General features: G+C 39.7%; 1 protein-coding gene across 3 annotated transcripts; it reads left to right on the top strand.

The window, feature by feature from the left end:
- The first annotated feature begins 343 nt into the window (after positions 1-343).
- Positions 344-22,622, top strand: LOC103538841. Of its 3 annotated transcripts, none has more exons than XM_030452154.1 (8): positions 344-477; positions 11,239-11,360; positions 12,439-12,577; positions 13,423-13,499; positions 15,247-15,357; positions 19,356-19,462; positions 20,847-20,937; positions 22,366-22,622. In XM_030452154.1, the coding sequence occupies exons 1-8, from the start codon at positions 381-383 to the stop codon at positions 22,480-22,482; spliced, it is 861 nt and encodes a 286-aa protein (XP_030308014.1). In that variant the 5' UTR covers positions 344-380; the 3' UTR covers positions 22,483-22,622. The 3 variants fall into 3 exon arrangements, with proteins under 3 accessions (XP_030308014.1, XP_030308013.1, XP_030308015.1); XM_030452153.1 differs by having other exon boundaries at positions 13,423-13,544; XM_030452155.1 differs by lacking the exon at positions 344-477 and adding an exon at positions 3,473-3,499 and having other exon boundaries at positions 13,423-13,544.
- Positions 22,623-23,403: the final 781 nt, after the last annotated feature.

Here is a 23,403-nt window from a genome sequence, read left to right as displayed (position 1 = left end):
ACGTCCCCTCTCCCAGCGCCCCGCGCCACGTCCAACAACTCCCGCGCGCCACCTTAAGGGCACGCGGCGCGGCCGCACGCGGGCAAGGGGCGGGGCTCCCCAGCGGATCGCGCGCCCTGAGGGAGGCGGGGCCAGCATCCTGAGCACGCGCGGGGAGCGGGGACTCGGCCGCGAGACCGCGCACGCGCGCAGGCCCCCGCCGGGTGGTGGCGCGCGCGCGCACTGGCACGCGCCCGGGCGCGCAAGGGGCGGGAGCGTCCCGAGGCAGAGCGCGCCAGAGGCACGTGGTGCCGGCGGAAAGCGGCGGGCAGAGTGCGCAGGCGCGGCGCGGCGCGAGGCCCACGCGCGTCGGATGCGCCCCCCCGCGGCGGCGCGGGGCGATGGAGCTGGAGGCAGCGCAGCGCGCGGTGCTGGCTGCCGTGCGGGGCACGTGCGCGGCCGACCTGCCCCGCCTGCTGCACTGGATGCGCAACACCAGTAAGCGCGGCGCGGCTCGGCTCGGGCGCCGCGCTCTGGGTGGGGCCCTGCGGGCAAGCACCGATGGATGGCGGGGGAGAGGCCCAGTGGGCGTAGCGGGTGGGCAGGGTAACTCGCCGTCGGCCCTGCGGCGTGGCTGCCCTGGCCCGTTACGGTGGCAGTCGTGGTGCTTCCCCCCCCCCCGCGGTCCCAGTCCGTCGGGAAGGTCCCGCCGGTGAAGCGAGAAGAGGGGCCGCTGCGGTAGCCAGGGCCGGGGCCTCTTTCTCCCCCTCGCGGGGCCGAGCGCGTGCCCGCCTAACAGTCTCCGGGCCGAGGGCCGACGTGCCCGGGATGGTGCTGCCGGTCCCCGCCTTCGGCTCTGCCGGCGACGCGGGGCTGGCAGGGCCCCTCTCGGCGGATACCGGCCGGCAGCCCCCCTCCCGAGGCAGCCCCTTTCGGAGCCCCCTGGCGCGCCGCGGCTCGGCCTGCCGGGGGCGAAGTGGGGCCGCCGCGACGTGGGGTGCGGTGCTTGGGGGGGCTGAAGCCGTGGCGCGGGCAGCCCGTCTGGTGCCGCCCGCCCTCTGCGACTCCGAGCCAGGGGTTGCTGTGCCCGAAGCTGTTCCTTGGCCTGGCACGGGCCTGCCCGTTTGTCGGCCGCCGCAGCCTGCAGGCGGTGATGTTTGTCTGACCTGGAGTCAAGGGCGTGGGTTAGGGCTGCGCGTGTTGTGTCAGGGATACAGATAGGGCAGGACAGCTGGAGGTGTTACCCGAAACACCAGTGTCAGGGGTCATTGGGAGGTACTCTGCTTCTGGCGTGACTAGAAATTTTTAGGCATCAGTCTCGTTTAGCTTCACACATGTTCATAGCAAGCTTTCAGAAGCTTGCAAATAGCAGTGCAAACTGTTGGCAAACACTGCTTTTCCTATTTAATGTCATCTTAATATAACTTTCTGTTTACTTTCTTGTTTGTGCTTTGCTATAATTTCACTAAGATTCTGCAACTAAGCATTTCAGGACAGATGAGAAGGAAATGTGGGTCAGTGTGCAAGCTGTTAATTTGCAATTGAAGAGAAGGATGACCTGGAAAACCTGAATATAGGCAGTGCACTAAAGCTGTGGGCACATAGTGCTATACTGAATAAACTGACTTACCTGCTGCTTAGTCTGTGGGTATATTTGTGTTTTGCTGTCCCATATATGAATCTTGATGTCTCACCAAATGCTTAGATCCAGCCTTAACAGAGCGTGTCCTGTTTATTAATCGTTGCCTATTGGGGTCGGTAAATCCAATCCGTGGTGATCCTGTGTTGTCAGGAAGAGATTGTTGCCTGATACTTTGCTTCCCCAGGTCGTGCCCTGTTGTGCTAGGATTATTCCTGTTCAGGTCTTTAGTTCCAGCACCCCCACTGTACGATGGAAACATCTTCATAAACAAACACGTATGGACTGTTGCACAAAGGCCAGCTATGACACCTAGTCCGGGTGCTAAAAACTAGAAACTCACAGTTGCTTTGTGGATTTCAGCTCCCACAGCCACTCTGATGGAGAGAGGCAGCAGAGATCCTTCTCTGGCTGCACAGGCCATCTGCTGACATTACCGAAGAGGAACCAGCTGGGAGCACAGTTTACCCTCTTTAGTGGGCACCCAGTGCTCTCACCCTAGGAGTGACATAGCCAGATGTTTTAGAGCATTGTGAGTCACCTTTTACCATTGCAGCAGCAGTGGGACTCACCAACACTTGCAGGCTGAAGTTCAATAGATGTAGTCAGTCTTGTAACTAAGCATTCTTATTTTCTGTGTGTGTGTATATGCATGTGTGTACACCCATATATACACGTATGTATTTTGTGTTGGCATCATGATAAAGCAATGTGCTACAAGCATTTTTTTCATCCCTTTTTAAGTGCTTGTCTGGATGCAGTAGCATACTCTGCTTACTCAGTTGTTCCTGGGTTACTGTAAATAATCTTGTAAGAAGTGGTTTTCTTCTGCCCAATATGCTCTAAGTTAAAAATGTAATTGAATTTCATATGCAATCATTCACGTAGCTTGTTCACTTAATGTAAATCATTACAGCTCCTTCTACTCTACATTAGTTTGTATGGTGCATGTACATGCCTTTCTCAGCTCACTGATTCCTAGACAGTAAAGCACATGGGAACTTACCAGAAAAACTCAAAAAGCTAAACTCTTTCAGTTAAGAAATATGTAATTACTATTTTCTTCACTTTGATTTTATGATCATGCTTTACTTGTACCATAGAAATTTTAGCTAATTGCGTAATTAGGTAGACTTGTAAAAATCCTTTGTCGAGGAGTAACATTTAAAATTTTTATGCTGCAGCCTTCAGAAATTCTCACAGATACAGATTTCTGTGGTTCCAAGCCTTTTTGAAATTACGGTATCTCAAATATTTTTCTGAATTCTAATGATTTACATCTGTGTGTAGGCCTTTCAGTGAAAGGAAATACATATCCTTGCTTCATACGTACTCTTCATAAGCTAAAAAGTAGATCAGGTTCCAACAACTACTTTATGCTTAGTGCATCTGCAGTATGTGTCCTTCTATTTTTATATTGTTTGCATCAGTGCTGATTGCTGCTGCTTCACTGTGTACATCATCCTAAACCTATCGTAATTAGTTTTGCAGTTGTCATTCAATGGCTTATTAGCTCATGTGCTTCATATCAGGGGACAGAGTAGACAAGATACATAGGGCAGTCAGGATCGGGCTGAAGTAATTACTATAATTTCATCTTTGTAGTCTCCTTGACAGACTTTTAGAATTTTTTTTGGCTTAGGATTCTTATAGTTGATATCTGTGATATTTTGTTCTTTTTTCCAAGGCTTGTGCTCTAATAATAATTTATAAATTCTTTTTCAGAAAAAAAAATGTAAAATCCCCACTGTTGTCCTGGCTGGATGCTATTAACTAATTTTCTGAGAAATTAAATTGGACTTTGGGCATCTGCATCTTTTGGCCTTTCCTTACAGTTGGTGATTGTATTTTGCCAAGTGCTGATGCACTGTAAAGCTCTGGGTAGCCATGTTTGTTCCCAGATATGTTAACTGGGATATGTGTGACTTGGGCTAATTTTATTTCCCATATTTCTACATTTGTGGAGAAATTTAGAGCCTATAGACTTTGGCCTCATGCTACTTCTTGTAGAAGTCGCCAGTTTCTGTATCTGTTGATAGTGATGCTTTAAGTGAAAGTATTAATGTTTGCCCAGTTTTTCTATTATCTTGAGATGCTGCAGTCTCCCACTCTAATGTAAATATATATATATATATATATGCATATGTAAGTATATAATAGACGGGAGGAATTTAAAAACTGATATTTTGATAAGATTTGCAAAGGTATTTTGGATGATGTCCCCAACACAACACTTGATGATATTTAGCATTTTATTGTTTCTCTAAGCTGCTTCTGTGGCTCCACACTGACAGTAACTTTTAACTGTGATATTTCTCTCTCAGAATTGTTGTGTTTGAGGAATCACATTGCCCATTGTAACTACTAGATACTGGTTGGACAGAGGTTAGTGAGAAGCTGGTACCTAGGTTCCTGCTGCAGTACCCTGAATACAGCTAAATTATTTGTGATCTCTCTGTGCAGAAAGAAAACAGTTTTATGGGAAATTATAAAAAGTTACTAAATCTCTGTACCATGCAGAAATAAAAGCCTGGTATTTGGCAGATACAGGAAAGGAGCAAACGTGTGATGAACAAAAGAAAAAAGCTGTAGGGATGGGGAATATATCCTGAATGAAAAAACTGTAAGCAAACAAGGATAGGATAAGTGGAAACAAAAGTGGCATCATCACAGACAAGTTGTTTTTCTGTGGTGCATGAGTTTCTCCCCCACCTCCTACTGCCATCCTATTCCTGTTCCTGTCAAAATTTGAGCTCACAGTTTTACTTCCAGCTGAAGAGGACTGGGCACAATTCCAGTGTTAGCTGTAGTCAGGCTTTTTTCCTCCCTCATGCCTATGTCTCCAATAAAGTGTACATGGAGCCTTAGAGTAAAGCCCTGCATAAAGTGGTTGCTCTTCAGGATTAGCGTGGTTGAAGACAGCCTTGTTTAATAATTTAATGTAGTTGATATTTTCTGACTGACATGCTGTATGTATGGAATGGTACTGAAAATCTTTTCCATGGAAAAGCCAAATTACAGTAATGCAAGTTATCTGAAGAAAAGACTGACATATATGGAACTGGGAGAACACTGTACAAGTTCTCTCTGTAATGATTTCTGACTAATATCCCCTTGCAATTATGGGAATGTAAGTGCATGCAAGATGCTGTTCATTTTCTTCTTCCTATGAATGCAGAATAAAATAGCCAGTTTGGTTTTTTTCTTTATTTGGTATTGCGATTTTTAGAAATTCCACATCTTCACGTATGATGAAAAAAGACATTACTCTTTTAAGGCAACTGCTTAGCAACACTGCTTTGCTGTTTCGCAATCAGCCAGCTCAGCCCACACACTGCAGTGAAATGTACGTCATTTCACAGTGACTTGCATTCCAGCTTTTCTTTTGAGTTCATCTTAAATCTCAAAGAAGATGAAATAATAAGAGTTGGAAAGAATAACAGGAACTTTTGGTGTCTTAACGTTTTTTTTTTGTAATAGGATGATTAATGCTTTAATATCCTTCTGCAATAACCACGTTCCAGAAGTTCTGGCTAAGAAAAGTTGGGTGAAGCCCAAGAGCTAATTCAAATCACTTGGGGAACCCCCCCACGGAGTTCCCCCCTCAGTTTGGTCCCGCCATTTGATGTATAGCTTCTGTGTACATGTGTGCATGGTCATAGTTGCTCTTCCTTCTCCACTGCCCCAAATCTTAAAAATTTTTAGTACCAGGAGAGGTTGCATTTGGTAAGAATGAGTGCTGGAGAAGATAAGCAGTTACAGCAGAACTGATCAGGCTCTCTCTATGCAGTATTGAGATGGAAGTTACCAAATCGGTCTGCTTTCCGGCAACTCTTGAACAGTGTTGCTGTTCTTAGAGCTTTAATGCAGGTCAAAAAAGGCTGTCTTTTGATTCATGTCACTGAAGCACAAATAAGGTGATAAGACCCTTTATGTTTTTTCATGTACCATCAGGTCTAAGATTAACAAAATACTTTTTTCAGCAGAGCTAAAAATACTTTAAAAGTAGCTCTTACTTGATTTTTTTTCAGTCATGTAACAGTAAAACAAAGCAATCTTACACTCTTTTTCCAATCTGTGCATTTCTTTAGAAACAAATATAAAGCTAAGGTTTCAAAGTGATGTCCTGGTCTGAGTTGCTCATTTTAATACAGCAATATATTACTCAAAACAACCATAGAATAATAAACTATTGCAAGTCCTCTTTTAATTTAAGGATAAACAAGATAATTAAGTACAAATTAAGTTTTTATTGTGGATTTACTTGGGCTGGAAGCAGACCAGCTTTTTAGGTGATTGGCATAGAATTTAGTCTTGTGAAGTTGAAAGTTGAGGGCAGTCAGTGCTATAGGTTCAGGCTTTTAATGTGCAGTGTGGGAGGGGTATTCTAGAAAATTAGCTTAAGCAGACATGGAGGATGTGCAGCATTTTAGTAGTGTTCTGCATATGGAGAATATGCATATTCTCATCATACTCTTAAGAACAGACCACATCTGGCCAGCTTCTTCTAGTATATGCTTTATAATTTAGGCATTGTAGTGATTCCAGACCTGATAGTTAATCAGATGATGGTTTTCACTAGACCACAATAGGAAATAGTGCAAGAAAAAAACTTGACTCTTTTAAAGGAATTTGGTGTTTCCTTTCGCTGTTGGTGGAACTACAGTGAAATGAGTTTCTTCAAAAAGATGAAAGCATGGCTTTTTGTAATGTAACAAGTATAGTTTGTAATTTTGTCTCTAAAAAAAGCAATTTAGTAGAAGGCTTGATATCCAAATTGGTAGAATTGATTTATCCAAGTAACATATCCCTTCAGAAGACATCAAAATAGCATTGCAGAGCCATATAAACTGGAATGTATTTCTTTTTAAAAATTATGTCATACCAAAAATCTTTTCCACTACTCTGTTCTTAGGTAAACTAAAATGAGATGTTACCTGTAGTTTGATAAATCACCATCTTTGAGAACTGGCTTTAATTTTCTTTGTTTTGACAAATGATACTGCTGCAAGACAGGTCTCAGGAATACTAAGTACTTCTAAGTTGTTAGTCACTGAAACTTAATGTTGGGGAAAACTAGTGATTGTAAAATAGCAATGTGAGTTACCTCGTTTGAAATTTAACTATGAAGCTTCTTTCAATTTACAAATGTAAAAAACTTTAAAAAAAAATATTTCTGGTTATATTCCTGTTGGAAAAAGATTATTACTTTCTACCAATAGCTAGCTATGCTTGAGGATAGAAATAGAGTTATTTAGAGTTCCTGAATAAGTTGGTATACTGAGGTCACAAATTTTTTCTGAAGTTTTTTAGTCAAAAAAGGAGATAGTAATATTTTACAGATATGGGACTTCCTCCTTCAGCTATTTATTCAGTATGATTTAAACACTGAATTATTACTTTGAGCTTGTATTAAGTAACATAGATGTTAGTGTTTGATTTTTACTTCTGTGAGTCTAAATATCTAGAAAAAAGCTATAGGATGCTTGCTGTTATGATTTCCTTTACTATATCCTCTTCTTGTGATGTGACACATAATCTGTTATTTAGAAATCATGTATTGCTTGTGTCCAGTCGTGTATTTTGTAGTGTCAGGATCTTCAGATGTTGCTATAGTGGTGATCTCTATGCAGTGTGAGGCTTTATGATGTTTTCAAAGCTTGTGTTCTGTTTGCCATAGAAAGGCTGAGCAGCACCAGGTGTTAATTAGGCTTTTTGCAATGTGTTAATTACATTTTATAAATGCATGTTGAGTAGATCCAGTGGAACCGGTTTTTTGAAATAAAATACAAACACTGTGCACTCAGACTTCCTCTATAAACACATGATTGTGATTCATCTTGCAGTATTTCATGAACTGTACGGTTCTTTCCTGGTTAGTTGTCTGTTCAGTAAATACAGGGATTGCCTCACATACTCCGTTTCGTATATATAACAGGTGCTAAAATAATACAAAAATAGTTTTCTGGTTTTGTTTCTTATTTGAAGATCCCTTGAAAGGTGATAGTAAGATTCTTAAGAAGGAACAATTTGTTAAACACGGGGATGGAGTTGATAAAACTACTGGTCTGAGGCAGAAGTGCCTAATTTCATATTTGGCACCTGTGGTCCTTACTTGATGGCAATCTATAAATATTTACATTCTGTAAAAGTAAATTAATTACCCTGGTAGCTGTTGCTGCTTCTTGCTTTGACAAGAATGAGGAGACTCTCCAAATCTGAGTTCAGTCACAGACTATACACGCAAGCACAGCGTTGCATGCTCAGCCTCTACTGAACCTGCCATTTTGTTATCTCTGAAAGTGTGTTCAGATCTCCTCCTCTCTCTCTCTTTTTTTTTTTTTTTCTCTTTTGTTCCTGCAAGCCTGTGCTTTACAGTATTAACTAACAGTTGGGAAGGAGCATTTCCATTCATAATTTGTGTTTCAGTATCAGTGTTTCAGCAGTTTTTTGTTTTAGTTGCATATGTGTTGTAAGATTTTCCTTAGGACCTGCTTCAGAGGTTCTACAAGAACTTCTGTGTCTTAACAAAACCTCAGAGGGTCTCTTGTAAGATGGTCGGTGTTCTGACCAGTATTGTACAAATGGATGTTAAGGCATGGAAGGGGACATTGGATTTAAGAAGGAAGAGTGTGCTACCTGTATACTGCTGAAAGTATCCATTTCTCTACAGTAGAATAGTATAGCCTGTAGAGCTTCTGTTGGCCAGAAATGGTGATCCACGTCATGAGGGAGCAGATTCTATTGACACATCAGCTCTGGGAGAAAGGGAGATGAAGTCCTGCATTTACAGTGTGATGTGGCTGGCCTGGTGGTCTGTGAACACTTCCTGCATGTCATTATATGGTATATATGAATTCGATACTCTTAACAGGCAATGTAACAGCTGGATGAGCTCACTTGCATAGTAATAGTATTGTTTTAAAGCTTGTGCCAGATGTAGGGGCTTATTGCCCACAGGCACTGGTCTGTACAGCTGCTAATATCAACTTTCTAGACTCTTGCTCTGTCTACCAGTTTTTCCCCTCACTTCCTCACGTTACCCACCTCAGCAAACTGGCCCCTTTGTACTCTGAGGGCCTGTCATGGCACTGACAGTCTTAGTTAAGACACAGTTAAATGTTCACCTTCCTTTCCCACAGTCTCTGGGTTTACTTCTGTGATTTGTCACCTCCCTGAGCTGATCAGAAAAATTATTCACTGCTTCTGGGATGTTCATTACAGATCTGTGAGCTGCTGGATGGACCATGAGGTTAACTGGAGATAGATGCACATAAGAAGTCTAAAATTAAAATGCTGTTAAGCTGGAGCTGCTGCACTGCACCTGTCTTGTTTATGCTGCTGCTGTTGCAGCTGCTGCCTCTATCCCTACAGTTCCTCAGTGCAAAGTCTCTATCTCTTTAGGAGGGGGGTTCTGGAAAATTTAACTGTGAGTTCTTTGTAACAGTGAATTTCATCCTGTTTGTTGTTGTTGTTGTATAACAACTACCAGTGTTATGGTGCCCATCAGGGCCTTGGAGCATTGTTGCTGTGCATTTAATAAATAATAAACCAAATAGATGTTATGGGAATTCAGATGACTTTACATTTCTTCTGCTTACTATGAGGGCTTGAGGATTATCGGTTGGAGTTAGTTTTGGAATGCATTGAAAACAAAGTTTACTCTTTTACAAAGAGAGTGTCTTGCACTAAAGAATGAAAGTTTAATTATACTCTTCTCACTTCGGTGCTTAAGCAAAAAGCATTTCAGAAGCCACTTACCATTAAAAGTTTGGTTGGTCTCTGTTTCTCATACTAGCCTTAAAATTTCTCACTCTCTCTAGAATTGCCTGTGTTCCACAGGAGGATTGACTATATAAGCACAGAGAAACTTGTAGCGTGTCTGTAAATTTATACTGACCCTGCTTGCCATCAAGCTTGCCTGGTCTAATGTTCCTGCCTGGGACAGCAATGGTAAAAAATGTTAACTTTTTAAAAAAGCTTCTAAAGGCTGTCAGATCTTCTTTTGGTGAGTGATATATATATATACATATATATATATATATATGTAACATATGCTCCCTGCTTAATTTGGTAGCAGTCTAAATAGATCAAGAAACAAACCAGAAGGGGTGGGGAAGAGAGAACAAACATTTCTATTTTCAGACAAGAATCAACAGATGGGTTTGCTGTGTTTTTTAGGATTAGGATTATAGTTGCTTTTTGTTGTGTGTTTTTTGTTCCTTACAGGTTTGTAGTTTTGACCAGAGATGTGCCTTTGTTTAGAACCAGGTCAGTGCCCTCAGAGCAGTGAGATGTCCAGATGAAAAGAAATTTCATGTAGTCCTTTTGCGGCAAATGTAACAAAAAAGGAACAGAGTACAGGTGTACAGGAGATCACATGCCGAGTGTCAGTTGGGAACACCATACTCTGGGAAGAAAGCTTAACATGAAACTGGAGTGTGTAAGCAGGATCTTGTCTGCAAGATGTGGAAAAGCTGATTAGTGCAAAAAACTTTAGGTTGGATTGATGTGTATACTTCTTAATACTGCAGGTCATAAAGAATGAGTCTAGAAAATCCAAAGGGGAATGAGGAGAATGATCAGACCCCTAGAAAAAAAAAAGGCAGGAAAGGGCTGGATAAGAGAAGAGAAAACTGATGGGGGCACTGGTAAGTGTTGGAAGAACTAAAAGGTTGCTATATTCAGGAGAGAAACAAACTCCATTTCCACTGCAAGTGGGACAGAGAGTATGGAGTTTAAATAGTGGCAGAGGAAATCTAGATTGGTTATTGCAAAATATATTATTTTCTAATAGTAAGAGTAGTCAAGCATAGGAGTAGTTGCTAAGGGAGGTTGTGGAGTCTTCAGCATGAACAATCTTTTTTTAAAAGAATAGTTTGGATAAGTAGTGACACTTACTGTTTCAGCCGTGCAAGAAGAAAGGTTTGGTGGCTTCCCAAGGTTCCCTCAATCTTTTCTTTAGATGTCTTTAAAAAAAAAAAAAAAAGTGTTCAAATAATGCAGGGATATCCTGGAAAAAATAGCAAGAATTTATAGTGTGGCTTTGCAAAAACATAATGGTTTACATCCGTTCCTGTTTTCTTTCACAGTTGAAATATTTCGATAGTTGAAGTCAGTTAAGATGTATTGTAAGTTGAACTGTTGAACTGTGTATTATCCCTGATTTTTCTGTAACTCTTTTATTAGAAAGATGGTATATATAAAAAGAAACTTGTATTAAAAAAAAAAAAAAAAAGAAAAGCCTGCACTCAGGCAACTATGAGTTTTGTAATTTCTCCAATAGTTCAAAAACATCTTTGATGTTTTTTTCTCTTAAACTGAAACAGTATCACTTTGGTGGCAGCCCAGACCATCATATGTGAGTTATAAGTTTATAAATATGAAAATAATTTGAGATTTCAAAAAAGTGCTGTGTTTATTTCAAGTGGCAAAGTTAATACAATCCAAATCTGTCATGGGCTGAAAAAGCTAAGTCTGAGAAATGCATTTCAAATAAAAACCTTAACCTTATCCATCTGGTATTGTTTATGTCTTGCAAGTGTATTGTACTGGTCATCACTTAGTCCGCATGATCTATATCTGATTGTTCAGAGATTTTTGTTTGTCTTGATTAATAGGTGACTTTGATGAGCTTGTGGTGAGTAACAGTGATGTTGTGCTCAAAAATATTGCCGAAGATTTGCGGAATCATTTACCCATCGAGGCAATGTTCAATTCGGAGCATCGAGCTGTTCAGAAAGTAAGCTAATGGTACAGTCTTGTGCTGAACCACATCATTTATCTGGGCACTATGCTGATTTCCATTTTAGTAATAGTTGATAATAGAGAGTGAGCACTGAGTTGGAGTATAGGAAGTCTTCATTTGGTTCTCAGGTCTGTTGCTGCATGATTATGTGACCAAAGGAAAGCTGCTTCATATTTCTTCATACTTTGTTCATAAGTTACTTGGCATAGCTTTCATTCGGTGTGGTATGGCACCTGTCTTAGTAATTCTTTAATGCTAGCTTCATAATTGTCTGTAACAGCCCCCTTAAAGAAAACAGAAATACAGGACCAGTGTTTGGCTGTTGCCATAATGTGGGCAGCCCAGAAATGATTTCCAGCTCTTATCAGATTCTGATGGCTCAGAAAGAGGTGGGCTGTGTGTGCTGTGGGAGGGCAGAGAACCTTTTCTACTTGAGCTGTCAGTATGGGTGGAAAATTAGCACATTTCCCAGAAAAGTGGTGTGTGGCTCTTAAATGGGAAAAGTGGATTGGCCACATGCAGCAAGCCCAGAAGAGGGAGGAAAGAGTAGGAGGGTAAAGATTATATTCCTTGAAATGATGAGAAGGCAAGCATCCCAACTGGTATGCTTTTGATTGAAAATGACACCCATGTTATTCAGGGGTGTTTCTAGACTGAGGTATAAGACATGAAGATTGAAATAGTCAGACAACTGAAGTTGAGGTGCAAAATTGCCCTTTCCACTAAATTTAAGCTACATTCTTTTTGTTAAAGGGCAAGACAAAAAACTTCCTTTACCCTATGCCTCCTCTGTAGGCAAGCAAGAGCTAAGGATACAAAATTCACATCAGGTCTCCTACTCAGCTCTCAAAACAAACTTGCTTTCTATTGTTGACTTCCACTTACTAGTTATGTCAGTGGAATTAGATGATCCAGTTCACATGCAGGTTTCCTGTTATTTAATTTTGATTTGGAACTTTTGAGGAGGGAAGAATTTGGTTCTCCGATTTTGGAAAAGCTTGGATGGTAGGACTTTTAACTGTATAGCAGTGTAGATGAAGAAACCTTTCTTAGGTGGTGTTCCTCTTTTCAGATACACCAGCATCCACTGCCCATGATTCATGTTGATGCATTCCTTTATGATGATGATTTTGTTGATTCATTGTGTGAGGAGGGGAAGATGAGTAGGAGCTACTGCACAGAGTGTGGCTCATTCAAGACTGCATCTTTAGGTAAGTGCTCTTCTGGAAACACAAGAAACAAAGTTTAACTAAACTGGTTTTTACAGTGACTCAGCTGGACAACACAAGATCCAGCTGATGGAGGACTTCATCCAGGCTGGTGTAGTATACGGGCAAGAATTATTTCCGATAACCAATGGAAGGAGATTCCTACACATGTAAGTTTAATGAATTTGCAGAGTATGAGAGGCACTGCTTGCCCACACAAACAGGCAGGGAGGAGGCAGGGTTGTGTACTACTGAAAAGGAAGATAACAAGAGGAAGACAATGCTGTCCATGCATCAATCTCCTCATGTGCACTGAAAAGCAGCAGGAAGCACCATCTGTCTTAAAGCTTGTGTGGTGTGGTACAGATCAGTGCTGTTGCCAGTATAGCATAAGCATTGAAGGAGGAATGGTCTATATGGGGAACATTTCATTCCTTGAAAACCTTGGAGCTGAAATTCAAGCTATTAATATGTCTGCCCATTCAAAGATTTGCATTAATTGTGTTGAGCCTTAGGTACCATGTTACTTTTTTCACTTAAATGATTCCAATTCACAGATTTTGGTATTTTTTAACACATGTAACTGTGCAGAAAAAGGCAATTCATTTCCTTCGAAGGATTTCGGATTTCTCCATGAGAGGGAAGGAATCCCCAGACTCAAGACAGACTGCTTGGCAAGCTATCTCCCATCTGCAGCCCCTGTTTTTTGAGGATCCCCAACACTAGTTCAGGCAGGAAACCATACAGGTTTTCAGTTATGATAAATCTTCAGATTAATATTTCATTGGTTAATAACACAGTAGTTAGTACTGCCCACCCAACACTTTTGTTCTGTTCTTATTTCCCAGAGTTTATTTCGCATTCCTTTTCTCTCACGGAATTGAAGTTTCTTTATCACCATGTACTGCCTGACCTGACAGGAAAGGTAGTGGTTGACGTTGGCTCCAGGCTTGGTGCAGTGCTATTTGCGGTAACTTCCAGCACAGGAATTTGTGTTTTATTACTGTGACAAACACTTTCCCTCTTCTGTGACTGCCTACTCTTGTTACTCCATCTTGGACAGGTCATTCTGAGAGGCACCTCTGATCTGAATCTCTGAACAGTATAAGGTGCTATTTATTAGCAATTTCAGTTCTTGTTCTGTTCCTCACAAGAGGGAATACAAATGCTCTTGCTTATGGAGTTGAAAAGTCTGTTGTCCAACAGAGAAGCATATTGCTGTCACACATGCTGCTCTTTTGCTAGTTCCTGCTGTCTTCCCTTCATGTAGGTTTGTCCTCTATGTCTTGACCACGTCTATATATAGATTACTTATGTTCAGCTTCTTTATGAAGCTGAAAAACTGTTAAATCAGACAAAGGACGACTTTGATATTAATTTTGTCTCCAAAAACATATTGTCCTGCTCTACATTCTAAAATGCACATAAAATACTTCATCAAGAAACTTGAGTGCAATTTTGATTGCTTTTGGCATGGCTGGTGCAGCATATGGCCAACAGCAACGCAAAATACACATTACAACTTTCTTACAAAAGTCAAGGGCTGTTTACAGCTCAGCCTTGGAAACACTGTAGCATGTAATTTTACTCATCTGAATAATCTAATTTGGGGACTACTCAAATTGGGAAGGTTACTCCCATTTGTAAATATTTGCAGCATTGGGTCCTTAAGTGGTAACACTTCTGCTAGTCCAAATTTTTTTTCAAGTACTGAAATGCTTGTGTTGTTATAGTAGAATGTAGTCTTAGAATAAAGGGAATGAAATGTTTTCTAAAAGTGTTCTCCTTGTTAATCATGTTCTTGGCTTGTATTGGAGGAGAGGTGACTTCACAGGTTGCTCTCCTGCTCTCTGACTTGAATGCTCTCAGGAAGCTTTAATAATTAGATTGTAGTACACAGATATCCCAGATACTCTGTATCTTTAGCATTATTTGTTTGCCTTTGCCATTGTTGGCAAAATGCAATTACGGGGTTCAGTGGAGACATTGGCACTTAAAGCAGTGCCTCTTCATTAGGGCCCTGTAGGCTTAAATATTTGTACTTTTTTTTATCCCTAACATTTCCAACAACTTTTAAAAATCTGAGTCAGAAACAAATAGAGCTCATTATTAAGAGATAAATTATCTCTTTTTTCATAAATACCTATTGGAAGCACCTGAAAATGGCAGTTATACAACAAATAGAGGTGCTGACAAAGACTGGACTGAAGTCTCCTATTGCTATTGCTGGCACGTTTTTCTCCATTTTCAGTCACACTGAGTATGTATAAGCTTTGAGGTTGGTTTGGGGTTTTTTTCCTCTTGCTCTTTTCTTCTCTCATTCTCCCAAGAACTAAAAATGTGGAGAGACTTTTCCTTTCGCACTATTTTTGTAACTTGGTTCGTACTTCTCTTTTCCTTATTAGCCTGTGTCTTGCAATTGAAGTTGGAACTTTACTCTTCTTTTTATTATTTGATATGTCATTTTGGATATTTTATTAAAATTTGTGAGATGTATTTCCAGAGCAGGGGCTTAGCTCTAAAAAATATGTCCACTGAAAAACATTTCTTAACTTGCTGTTTTAAAGTGCTTCCTTAATCTTAACCTGTGTTTTATTTTTTCTATTTTAATTGAAAATTTTTAACTTGTTGTAAAGGCACCACAGTTACTAAATTTCCTTTTCCTGATGTAGGGTTATCTTTATAGTTCAGCATCCCAACTGTATGGAGTAGAAATGAATGCAGACTTTTGTCAGTTGCAAGAAATGATGATTGCAAAATACCAGTTCATTGACAGAATAAAGGTAACTAAGTATATGGTTTAGAGTGTGTATTTTTAACCAGTGTGTACTAGGTTTTCTGGTTTACATGAACGGCTGGTGAATCACCATTCTGAGAAGTTTCTGCCTTTGCTTCATGTGGTCTTAAATAAAGGTTTTGTATTTGGGGGGGGGAATCTCATAGGAGAGAGGAAGGGGGAAATCATCAAAATATGATAACATGTTGAGTTGCTTACCCATTTTCCTGAATGAACTTAGCTACTGGATCACACAAACCAGATATACCTTAGATTTTTCTCACAGTGAAATCAGTTAGATTATTGATACCAACTTCTGTGCAACTCAGTGTGTAAGTTTCTGTCATGAATAACAAAACTAAATGTCTGTGTTTCATTAAAGTTATTAGAATTTTATAGGATTTGCAAATTTGCATCTGAGGACATGTAGAGGACTTAGAGCTATTGGTATTTCTTTCCTTGGAATGTCACTGCATGTCTACCTTCCAGAAACAAATGCGTTTCAAACAATGTGGTATTATTATGGGGACCATTACTGTAGCCCTGTTATGGAAATTACTGTTGTTTTAATGATTAAAAAATACTATTTTTTTTCCTTTCTGGGGAATGCCAGGTATTATGTTACTGGCAAGAGTTAGTAAATTAGAATATGCTGGGTAGAATGCTGACTTTAATCCTGTATTGCATGCAATGTGTTGAACACAAACTGTGGTTGTAGTTATTTCTTGAGAATTAAAGTAACCAACTTTAAACTGGAAAATAAAAAACATGAAATATTTAACACAGGGTAAGAAGTATCATTGGGTTGCCCAATTCAATCACAGTTGCTGCCAGGTTATCCATAACCTCTGGTTTTTGCATATGTTTTGTGTTCATAACACCTTGCTGTGTTAAGACTGAAAGTGCAGTTGGAAACTGTCAGGTTAATCCTATGGAGCTGGAGATCTGTGTGCATTCTTTTCAGTATTGTATATTCTTTATTATAAGCCTTTCTGTTTTTCCTTTGCACCTTGTAATTCTGCTGAAGTATTCATTTCAGAGCATAAAGATAAGAAGATAATACATTTTCAAAGTAATGCCTGAGGACTTCGCTATTTGAGTCTCATTAAATGCTTATTTAGTCACGTGACTCCTGTTATCACACTGCTTTGAACATTTCAGTCTCAGATTTTTTTTTTCACCCCCAAATTAATCATCTCTAGGGATACATACCAACTTGAAAAATAGTCAGAATCTAGTTTGCTAGTAATTATGGCACAAATACTTCTTAGAGACCCTTCTTAAATAGCAATTGTTATTTCAGGATAGTCTGAATTTTTATTTAAGTATATTCTCAAACAGCAGCAGAGTACAATTGGATCTTTAGTGGCTACATCTCTAAATCAACCTTGTGTTTCTTCACTCACCATTTGGTCTGTTAAAGTACACAGAAAGTTGCTCGGCATATTTTTCCATTTGAAGAAACACTTCTTAACACTGGAACAAGAAACACTGGAGCAATACCTGGATCTGGCTCATGGTGCCGCCACACATGCTTATGTAGTCCCACGTTCCTCAGTAGCAATGAGGATGTGTTTGGGGAGAATGGGATGCTTAGGTCAGGTTAGTCAAAAAGGTCACCTCCTCTGCCAATGCAGACTAATTTTAAGTTAAGGTTTAAGTGTTACTCAAGTCAAGGAATCATCAACACATGTTCAGAATTTCTTAGTAGTTTAAGTGTATTTCTAAATTGAGACTTAAAATATGAGGGCTGCCATTTGTAGAGCATTAAGAAAGTTTAGTGCTAATCATGACTTCTTGTGCTACATGAAGTCCACTGGTAGAACAGTCCACCAATCACTTGTGTTAGGATTAAAGGACTTCTGCTTGGGTTTTTTGTACAGAAATTCTGTGGGCTTGTTATTTTCGCCCCTTGAAAATTAGAGTAAAGTAAAATGTCTCATTAGCCTCAAAATAGTGAACCAAATCCCACTTAAACAGTTTGGGTAAATCTGGGTTCTGATGCATGAGTTTTGGCAGAGATAGCTGAGGCATGTTTATTCCCTAGCTGTCTGTCCTGCCCAGCTGCAGGAGGCTGTTGCCTGTGCAACAGGGCAGTAGTCAAGCCTGCATCCATAATATCTCTACCACTCCAGTTTATGGTCTTTAATTTGAATCTACACTTAGCAGTGGCTTTATGCAGAGAATACGCGTTGACAGCCAGGACCCTACAGTATTTAGGCTGGCTGATGGTGGCCTGACTGGTTTGTCTTCTCTCTCTGCTACCTGAATGCTTGAACTTCTTTGTCAGCTCTGTACTGCTATGGTTCACGTTACACTGTTTTAAGATAAACTATTGCTAGTCTTAATTGTCCTAAAAGCTCTTTCATGAATGAGTGGATAAATAGTTCAGATGTCCACATGCTGGATGTGAAAGTATAAATTTGACCAGTCATTCTGACAATTATCTGTATTTCTCAATGAGATAAAGCCCACAAACCTGCTAGTTCTGGGTAAGGAACAAGAACACAATTGCTTCTATTCCACTCACTGCAAGCAGTGATGGACAACTTGGCATGGTAATGCGTCTAAGGAGATAAAGCTGTTTGTTTTACTGATATGGAGCACTCGTGGAGAACCTATGGGATATGGTTCTAAGGATGAAATGCTGTGTTGCCTGATTTTTTATGAACAGTGCTATTGTTTCTGTTGTTACTGATAATTGAAATACTTGGATATAATTGCAGCTGCTGTAATACATTCTGACAGCATGAACTGGAGTCATAAACTGGCAGCTCATCATCTTTTCTGCACTTGATCAAGTTGCAGAGGTGGCAGTATCTGTTTCCTCCGTCAGTCAAACAGCATTCTTTGCATGTTCATTATGAGGGGGAATACATAATGTACCCTCCCAACAAGTAGTGATACATTGTTAGGTGGGCAAAACGTTTTTCAACAGATGAGTGTTTTTCATCTTCTATACTAATATTCAGCATTCCTGTCAGAAATAAGAAATCCTTTGTACGTCTGTCCAATATTGGAAAGATTTGACAAAATGTGAAATACTGATACCATCAGGTTAGTGTGCGCTCAATGCAACTTACTAATATGTCGCACAGGAAAGAAAAGCAGCTGTTCAGATTTTCTGTCCATTTTTGACATGCAAAAATGGACTTTCAAAAAAATGTATGGAATGGAAGTAGTATTCAGGTTAGCTTTCTCTCCCATACCATTTCAAAAGAAAGTTCCAGTTAATATTTCTTCTCAGATTTAAGACATGATGTATTTCTCTTTGCTTAAGAAGAAATCAAACACATCAGAGTGTTAATGAACATCCCTATTCTCCTGTCACCATAATCTCACTTGTTTGAAAATGACATGATGTGCTAATATTCTTTTTTGGTATGTGAAGGTAGATGAAATCAAACCAGTCAGCAGGCTGGAGAGGCAGTTGTTAAGCAAGGTAAAGCACTTGCTGTCCTCCAGTTCCACTGAGCTTCCTGCCTTTCCAGGCATTCCCAGTCCCATTATGTGTCAGGAGAATTGAGGTGTCAAAGCTGGGTCTGTGGTGTCTTTTCTAGCTACAATCCTTTAGTAACCCACTGAGTGTGAGATGCCTTTTCATATCTTAAAAAAGCTTTAGCTAGCTTTGCTCTTTTCATTAAATCAATGACCATTTGTAATAAAATATAGGTAAGTGAAATGTAATAGCTATCACATACCTCATCCCTTCTTCTAAGGCACACAGTGTTCTAGACCAAAAGTCAGATGTAATTTATTTCAGTTAATGTACTGAATCGAGTGTTTCAATTAGGGAAGATAAACCTCATTTTTATTTTTATTTTTCATTTTTAAAAGCGTATTCTGATTAATTACTTCTGGTTTATCTACTGTGAAGCCAGTGAAATACTTTTGTGGCTAGTTCAGAATGGTGGTAGCAGGTGCTGTTGACAGGCTTCATGGCTACTTGAAGGCTGCATTTGTCTCTTACTTGAATTTATGCCTTGTGAAATTTTTCTCCTTCAGGTGTTTCATGCAGACATCTGTACTCAGGCTTCACTTCTTCAGAGTGCTGATGTTGTTGTAATGAATAATGTCTTTGAATATTTTCTTGACAGACAGGAACAGGCCAGGTAAGCTATGTGTCCAAACAGGTAATATATTTCTTTGGCAATGTGTGTGCAGCCGTGTGAGTTAAGGAAAACCTTACGGTTGTGCTTTCTGAAGTCAGATACCTGAATTACATAAGGAAATAGTTTAAAACTACCTACTCTTAATTGTTATACTTAACTGCTAAGGTGTTATGGCAGTTGTTTGTTGATAAACCCAGTAAACACTACTGCCTTGTTTACCCAAACCTTGTCCAAAATCTTTGCACTGATCTGTTAAAATAGCATCTTGCAGTCAAAGGATCTGGAATTATTCTATCAGCATAAAACTTAATTTTCAGAAAAAGGTGGGTCACTAACCTGTGAGCTTTAATATAGATGCACTGCAAAACATGGTCATTAATGGTATTTCTGATAAAGCTTCATAAGGATGTGATAGCAAACAAATATATATGGCTTAGGTTCTTCTCAACCAGCTACAAGACACAAATGAGCTTTTGCTAATCCAGCACTATCAGCTTGAAATGTAAATAGCTTTGCCATCCACAGTTACTGTGCCTTGAGAATGGGCAGTCAAAAAGAAAGGGTGCCTGTGTCTCCACTATCCCAGCCAACAGTCTGACAAGAACTACCAGTTCCAGCTGGGGCTTGTCCTGCTGCCCATGATACCAAGTGGTTATGTCAAGTGAAGAAGCACAGAGTGGATGGGTGGAGGGTAGTGGTGTTTTGAATTGCCAGGAGATTTGTTTACAGGCACATGGCTGAGAATGCATTTGATTCTTCAGAAACTCAGTAGTAATGGTTTAATGTTGCTTTAGTACTGTGAAGACAAATGACATATGAAGAATGCTGGAAATTAAATTCTTTTCAGCCTGAATTGCCATGCTGTGAGAAATGATCTGACTTGAAAAATCAGGAAAAAGAAGTGCTGGGGGCTGTAATTAAATGCTTCAGCGGTTAATGTCTTAAGAGAAGCTTTTTGTCACAACTGCAAAGTATGTGTATAGAGAGCAGCTTGTTGTTAAGTTTAATAAAGCAGCCTGCAGAGAGACTGGGTTTTCTTCAAAACCAAAACTTTAAAGAGGCCAACTGTTGATGTTTAATCCTAGTCCAAAGTGAAAGTGTTGCCTGTGCAAAATGATACGTGTATGTATCAGAGTTAAATAGTTACAATATCTAACATTGTAAGACCATTTATTTCCTCTGTTTTTAATATGAAACTTGATTTTGTTCATACAAAGATATTTTCTTAGGTATTAATAGTATTAGTGGTGGTTGATAAGCACATATAGCATGTCTAAGTTTAGTCTACCTCTGAGCACTAAACTGTAAAAGTGTTACATTCATTTTATATCAAAAACTTTTGGTTTTGTCCTAAACTGGTTAACTACTTCTAAATATGTTTCAGAGCTTGGGAATTTATTGCTTGTAATGTAAGGAGAAGAGGGTCCTTATTAGTGACAGTTCCAAGCCTTCAGGAGTCACTCTCAAAGCTCCAGGTAAGTTCCCTCAGCTGGTTGTATCCAACACCAGCACTTCCTATGAAAGTGTCGGTTCTGTAGTTGAGGTTGGCTGCTTGCCAGTATTGCTGTGAGGAAGGATATGTCATTTTGTGTATAGATGAAAAGATGTAGGACTCTGGCTTCTGTTCCCAGGTTGACCACCAACATATCTTCCTGTAATTTGATTGTCCCCACCTGTAACATGGAAATCCCAGCCTTCGTCAGTAGGCTGTATGAATCGTTATATTATCATATATATTATTAACAATACTGTAGCAGGGAGGTTTAAAAATTCCCACAAAACATTAGCAAAGCCGTATTAAGAGGTAAATTTTGTGCTAATTGTATCCACTTGCATCAGACTTCTTCCAGGTATAGGGGCAGAACTTCTGAAGTACAGATGTATTTATAAACTTCTAGAGGCAAAACCTGGAAATGTTTTCTCTGTTTAGCTCAACATTTGCACGTTGTCTTGAAACGTGACAAATGTTTTGTTACACCAGAGGGATAGAGGGGCATATTAAAGAAGGACCATCCCTGAGGATATACTTGTCTTCTGGCCTGCTGTCAGCATAGAAAATTTTTGATATTACATTGGTACAAGTTGTTGGAAGTACAGATTAGGTCTCCCAACTAGCCAAGTGATTGCCATCAGGGGTGTTGGATCAGTGACATAGCTTTAAATTGCAGCTTTCAAAGATGCTGAATGTCCTGTGCTGCTGGTGTTCCCTGAGCAGTAACCACACCAATGGACCAGCCTCTCCTCTGTGTCCATTCTGCCACAGGTCATCAGTCAATTACAGTTGTTAATGTGTATGATGCCTAGACAAATCATGTAGGATGGCTTTAGTTGGGAAACAAAGTGCTGATGGTACATGACAAGGTATTTGTAAGATAGATTTCTTGCCATAATAGTCCGCTTCAGAGAAACTGGATCAGTTGTTGTGTGTATGCTAGTGTGTGAAATAGATCCTCAGCCCCAGGAGCAACAGTAGTGTCATTCAAACTGTTCTTTGAGCAGGCAGTAGTTACATAGCAGCTGAGAATACATAGCCTTAATATCATACTCCTGGGGTGTAGAACAAGAAAATAACTGATTCTTCCATGGTACAGTTAGCAGCTCCCTCAGCACTTCCATCAGAATGGAAGCATCCTCTGATCAGGATGCTGAGGCTTATACAAATTCATGTTGATAGCAGTTGTAACATGCTAGCAAAATATCTAGACTCATCACAAATATTTTTTTTAAGTTATTTTATTCTCTCCTATTTAAGTTAAGCATCATTTACAGAAATGAATTATGCTGTGGCACTTGGAATGACTAATCTCATTATGTCTTGTTGCCTTAATGTTGTACTGACCTTGCAACTCCTGCTGTATTTTTCAACATCATGTCAATCTCATTATTTATTTTCGTTGTTTCAGACAGATGTACAGCTTGACCAGTGGGTCCAGGAGATGCAGCTAGACTATGATGTGTGTATGGAAAAGGATGTTGACAAAGAAGCACTCGAACAAATACATTTATACAAGATTCTCTAGTACCTGAAAAAAATTAATACTATCCTTGTAATAGCATATAGATTGGGTATAAAATTAATTTTAATTGATCTGTATTAATAAATCAGGTCAAAATTCTTACTGTGATTAATCTGAGTCGTATCTGTGGTTGGTAATTTAAAAGTTTTTTTTTATGGAGGCATTCTCAACAGAATATACTGACTTTTATTAAGTAGGAGATATCATTATCCTTTTGCAGAAATGTTAGAAAGAGTGGCTACATACTGATGCTATAAGAATTTTTGTTCACTGGCATTGTGCACTGCTAATATTTGTTAAATATATCAAACCTAAGAATAATGAATCATTATGTGTTATAAGAATGCACTTCAAGTAGTATTACTTAAAAGCACATAGGAGCTTCCTGTTCTTTTTAGGTCTAGACCATTTGTTATTATCAATAATAAGATTCATTATTAACAGTATAATCTTTTTAATGGAATTTGCAGGTTTTCTTTCCAGGATTTGCTAGATAACCAGATCATCTATTGGCATCAGTTATGGGAAGCAAGTCCTTCCATTCAGTTAGTTGTTCATAAGATGGTGATTATTGTAAAATACTGAAAGACACCAAGGAGTTACTGAGAATTAATACAGCAAGTCCAGGACAACAGAACTCTGTTTCACTTCCTGCACTTCTGCTGGGGATGGTAGGAAGTATAATAAAGGGGTTAAGAAGCTGAAAATTCTGAACAGGTGTCACGGCTTTGCGGAGGCTTGGTAGTGGCGTAAAACATTGGAAATTCGTAACAGAGCCTCCTCAGAGAGGAGATCCACATACGCCCACCACATTTATATTTAGATTTTACATTTTAAGGATATGAAGCTTTCAGTCAGTTGAAGAATGTTACAGTTTCTAGCAAACATTAACAATCCACTTGCAAAAATATTAACTTCAGGAGT

Source organism: Calypte anna, chromosome 5A, assembly GCF_003957555.1.
Source record: "Calypte anna isolate BGI_N300 chromosome 5A, bCalAnn1_v1.p, whole genome shotgun sequence".
Classification (NCBI taxonomy): Eukaryota; Metazoa; Chordata; class Aves; order Apodiformes; family Trochilidae; genus Calypte; species Calypte anna.
This window is presented reverse-complemented; position numbering and strand designations above follow the sequence as displayed.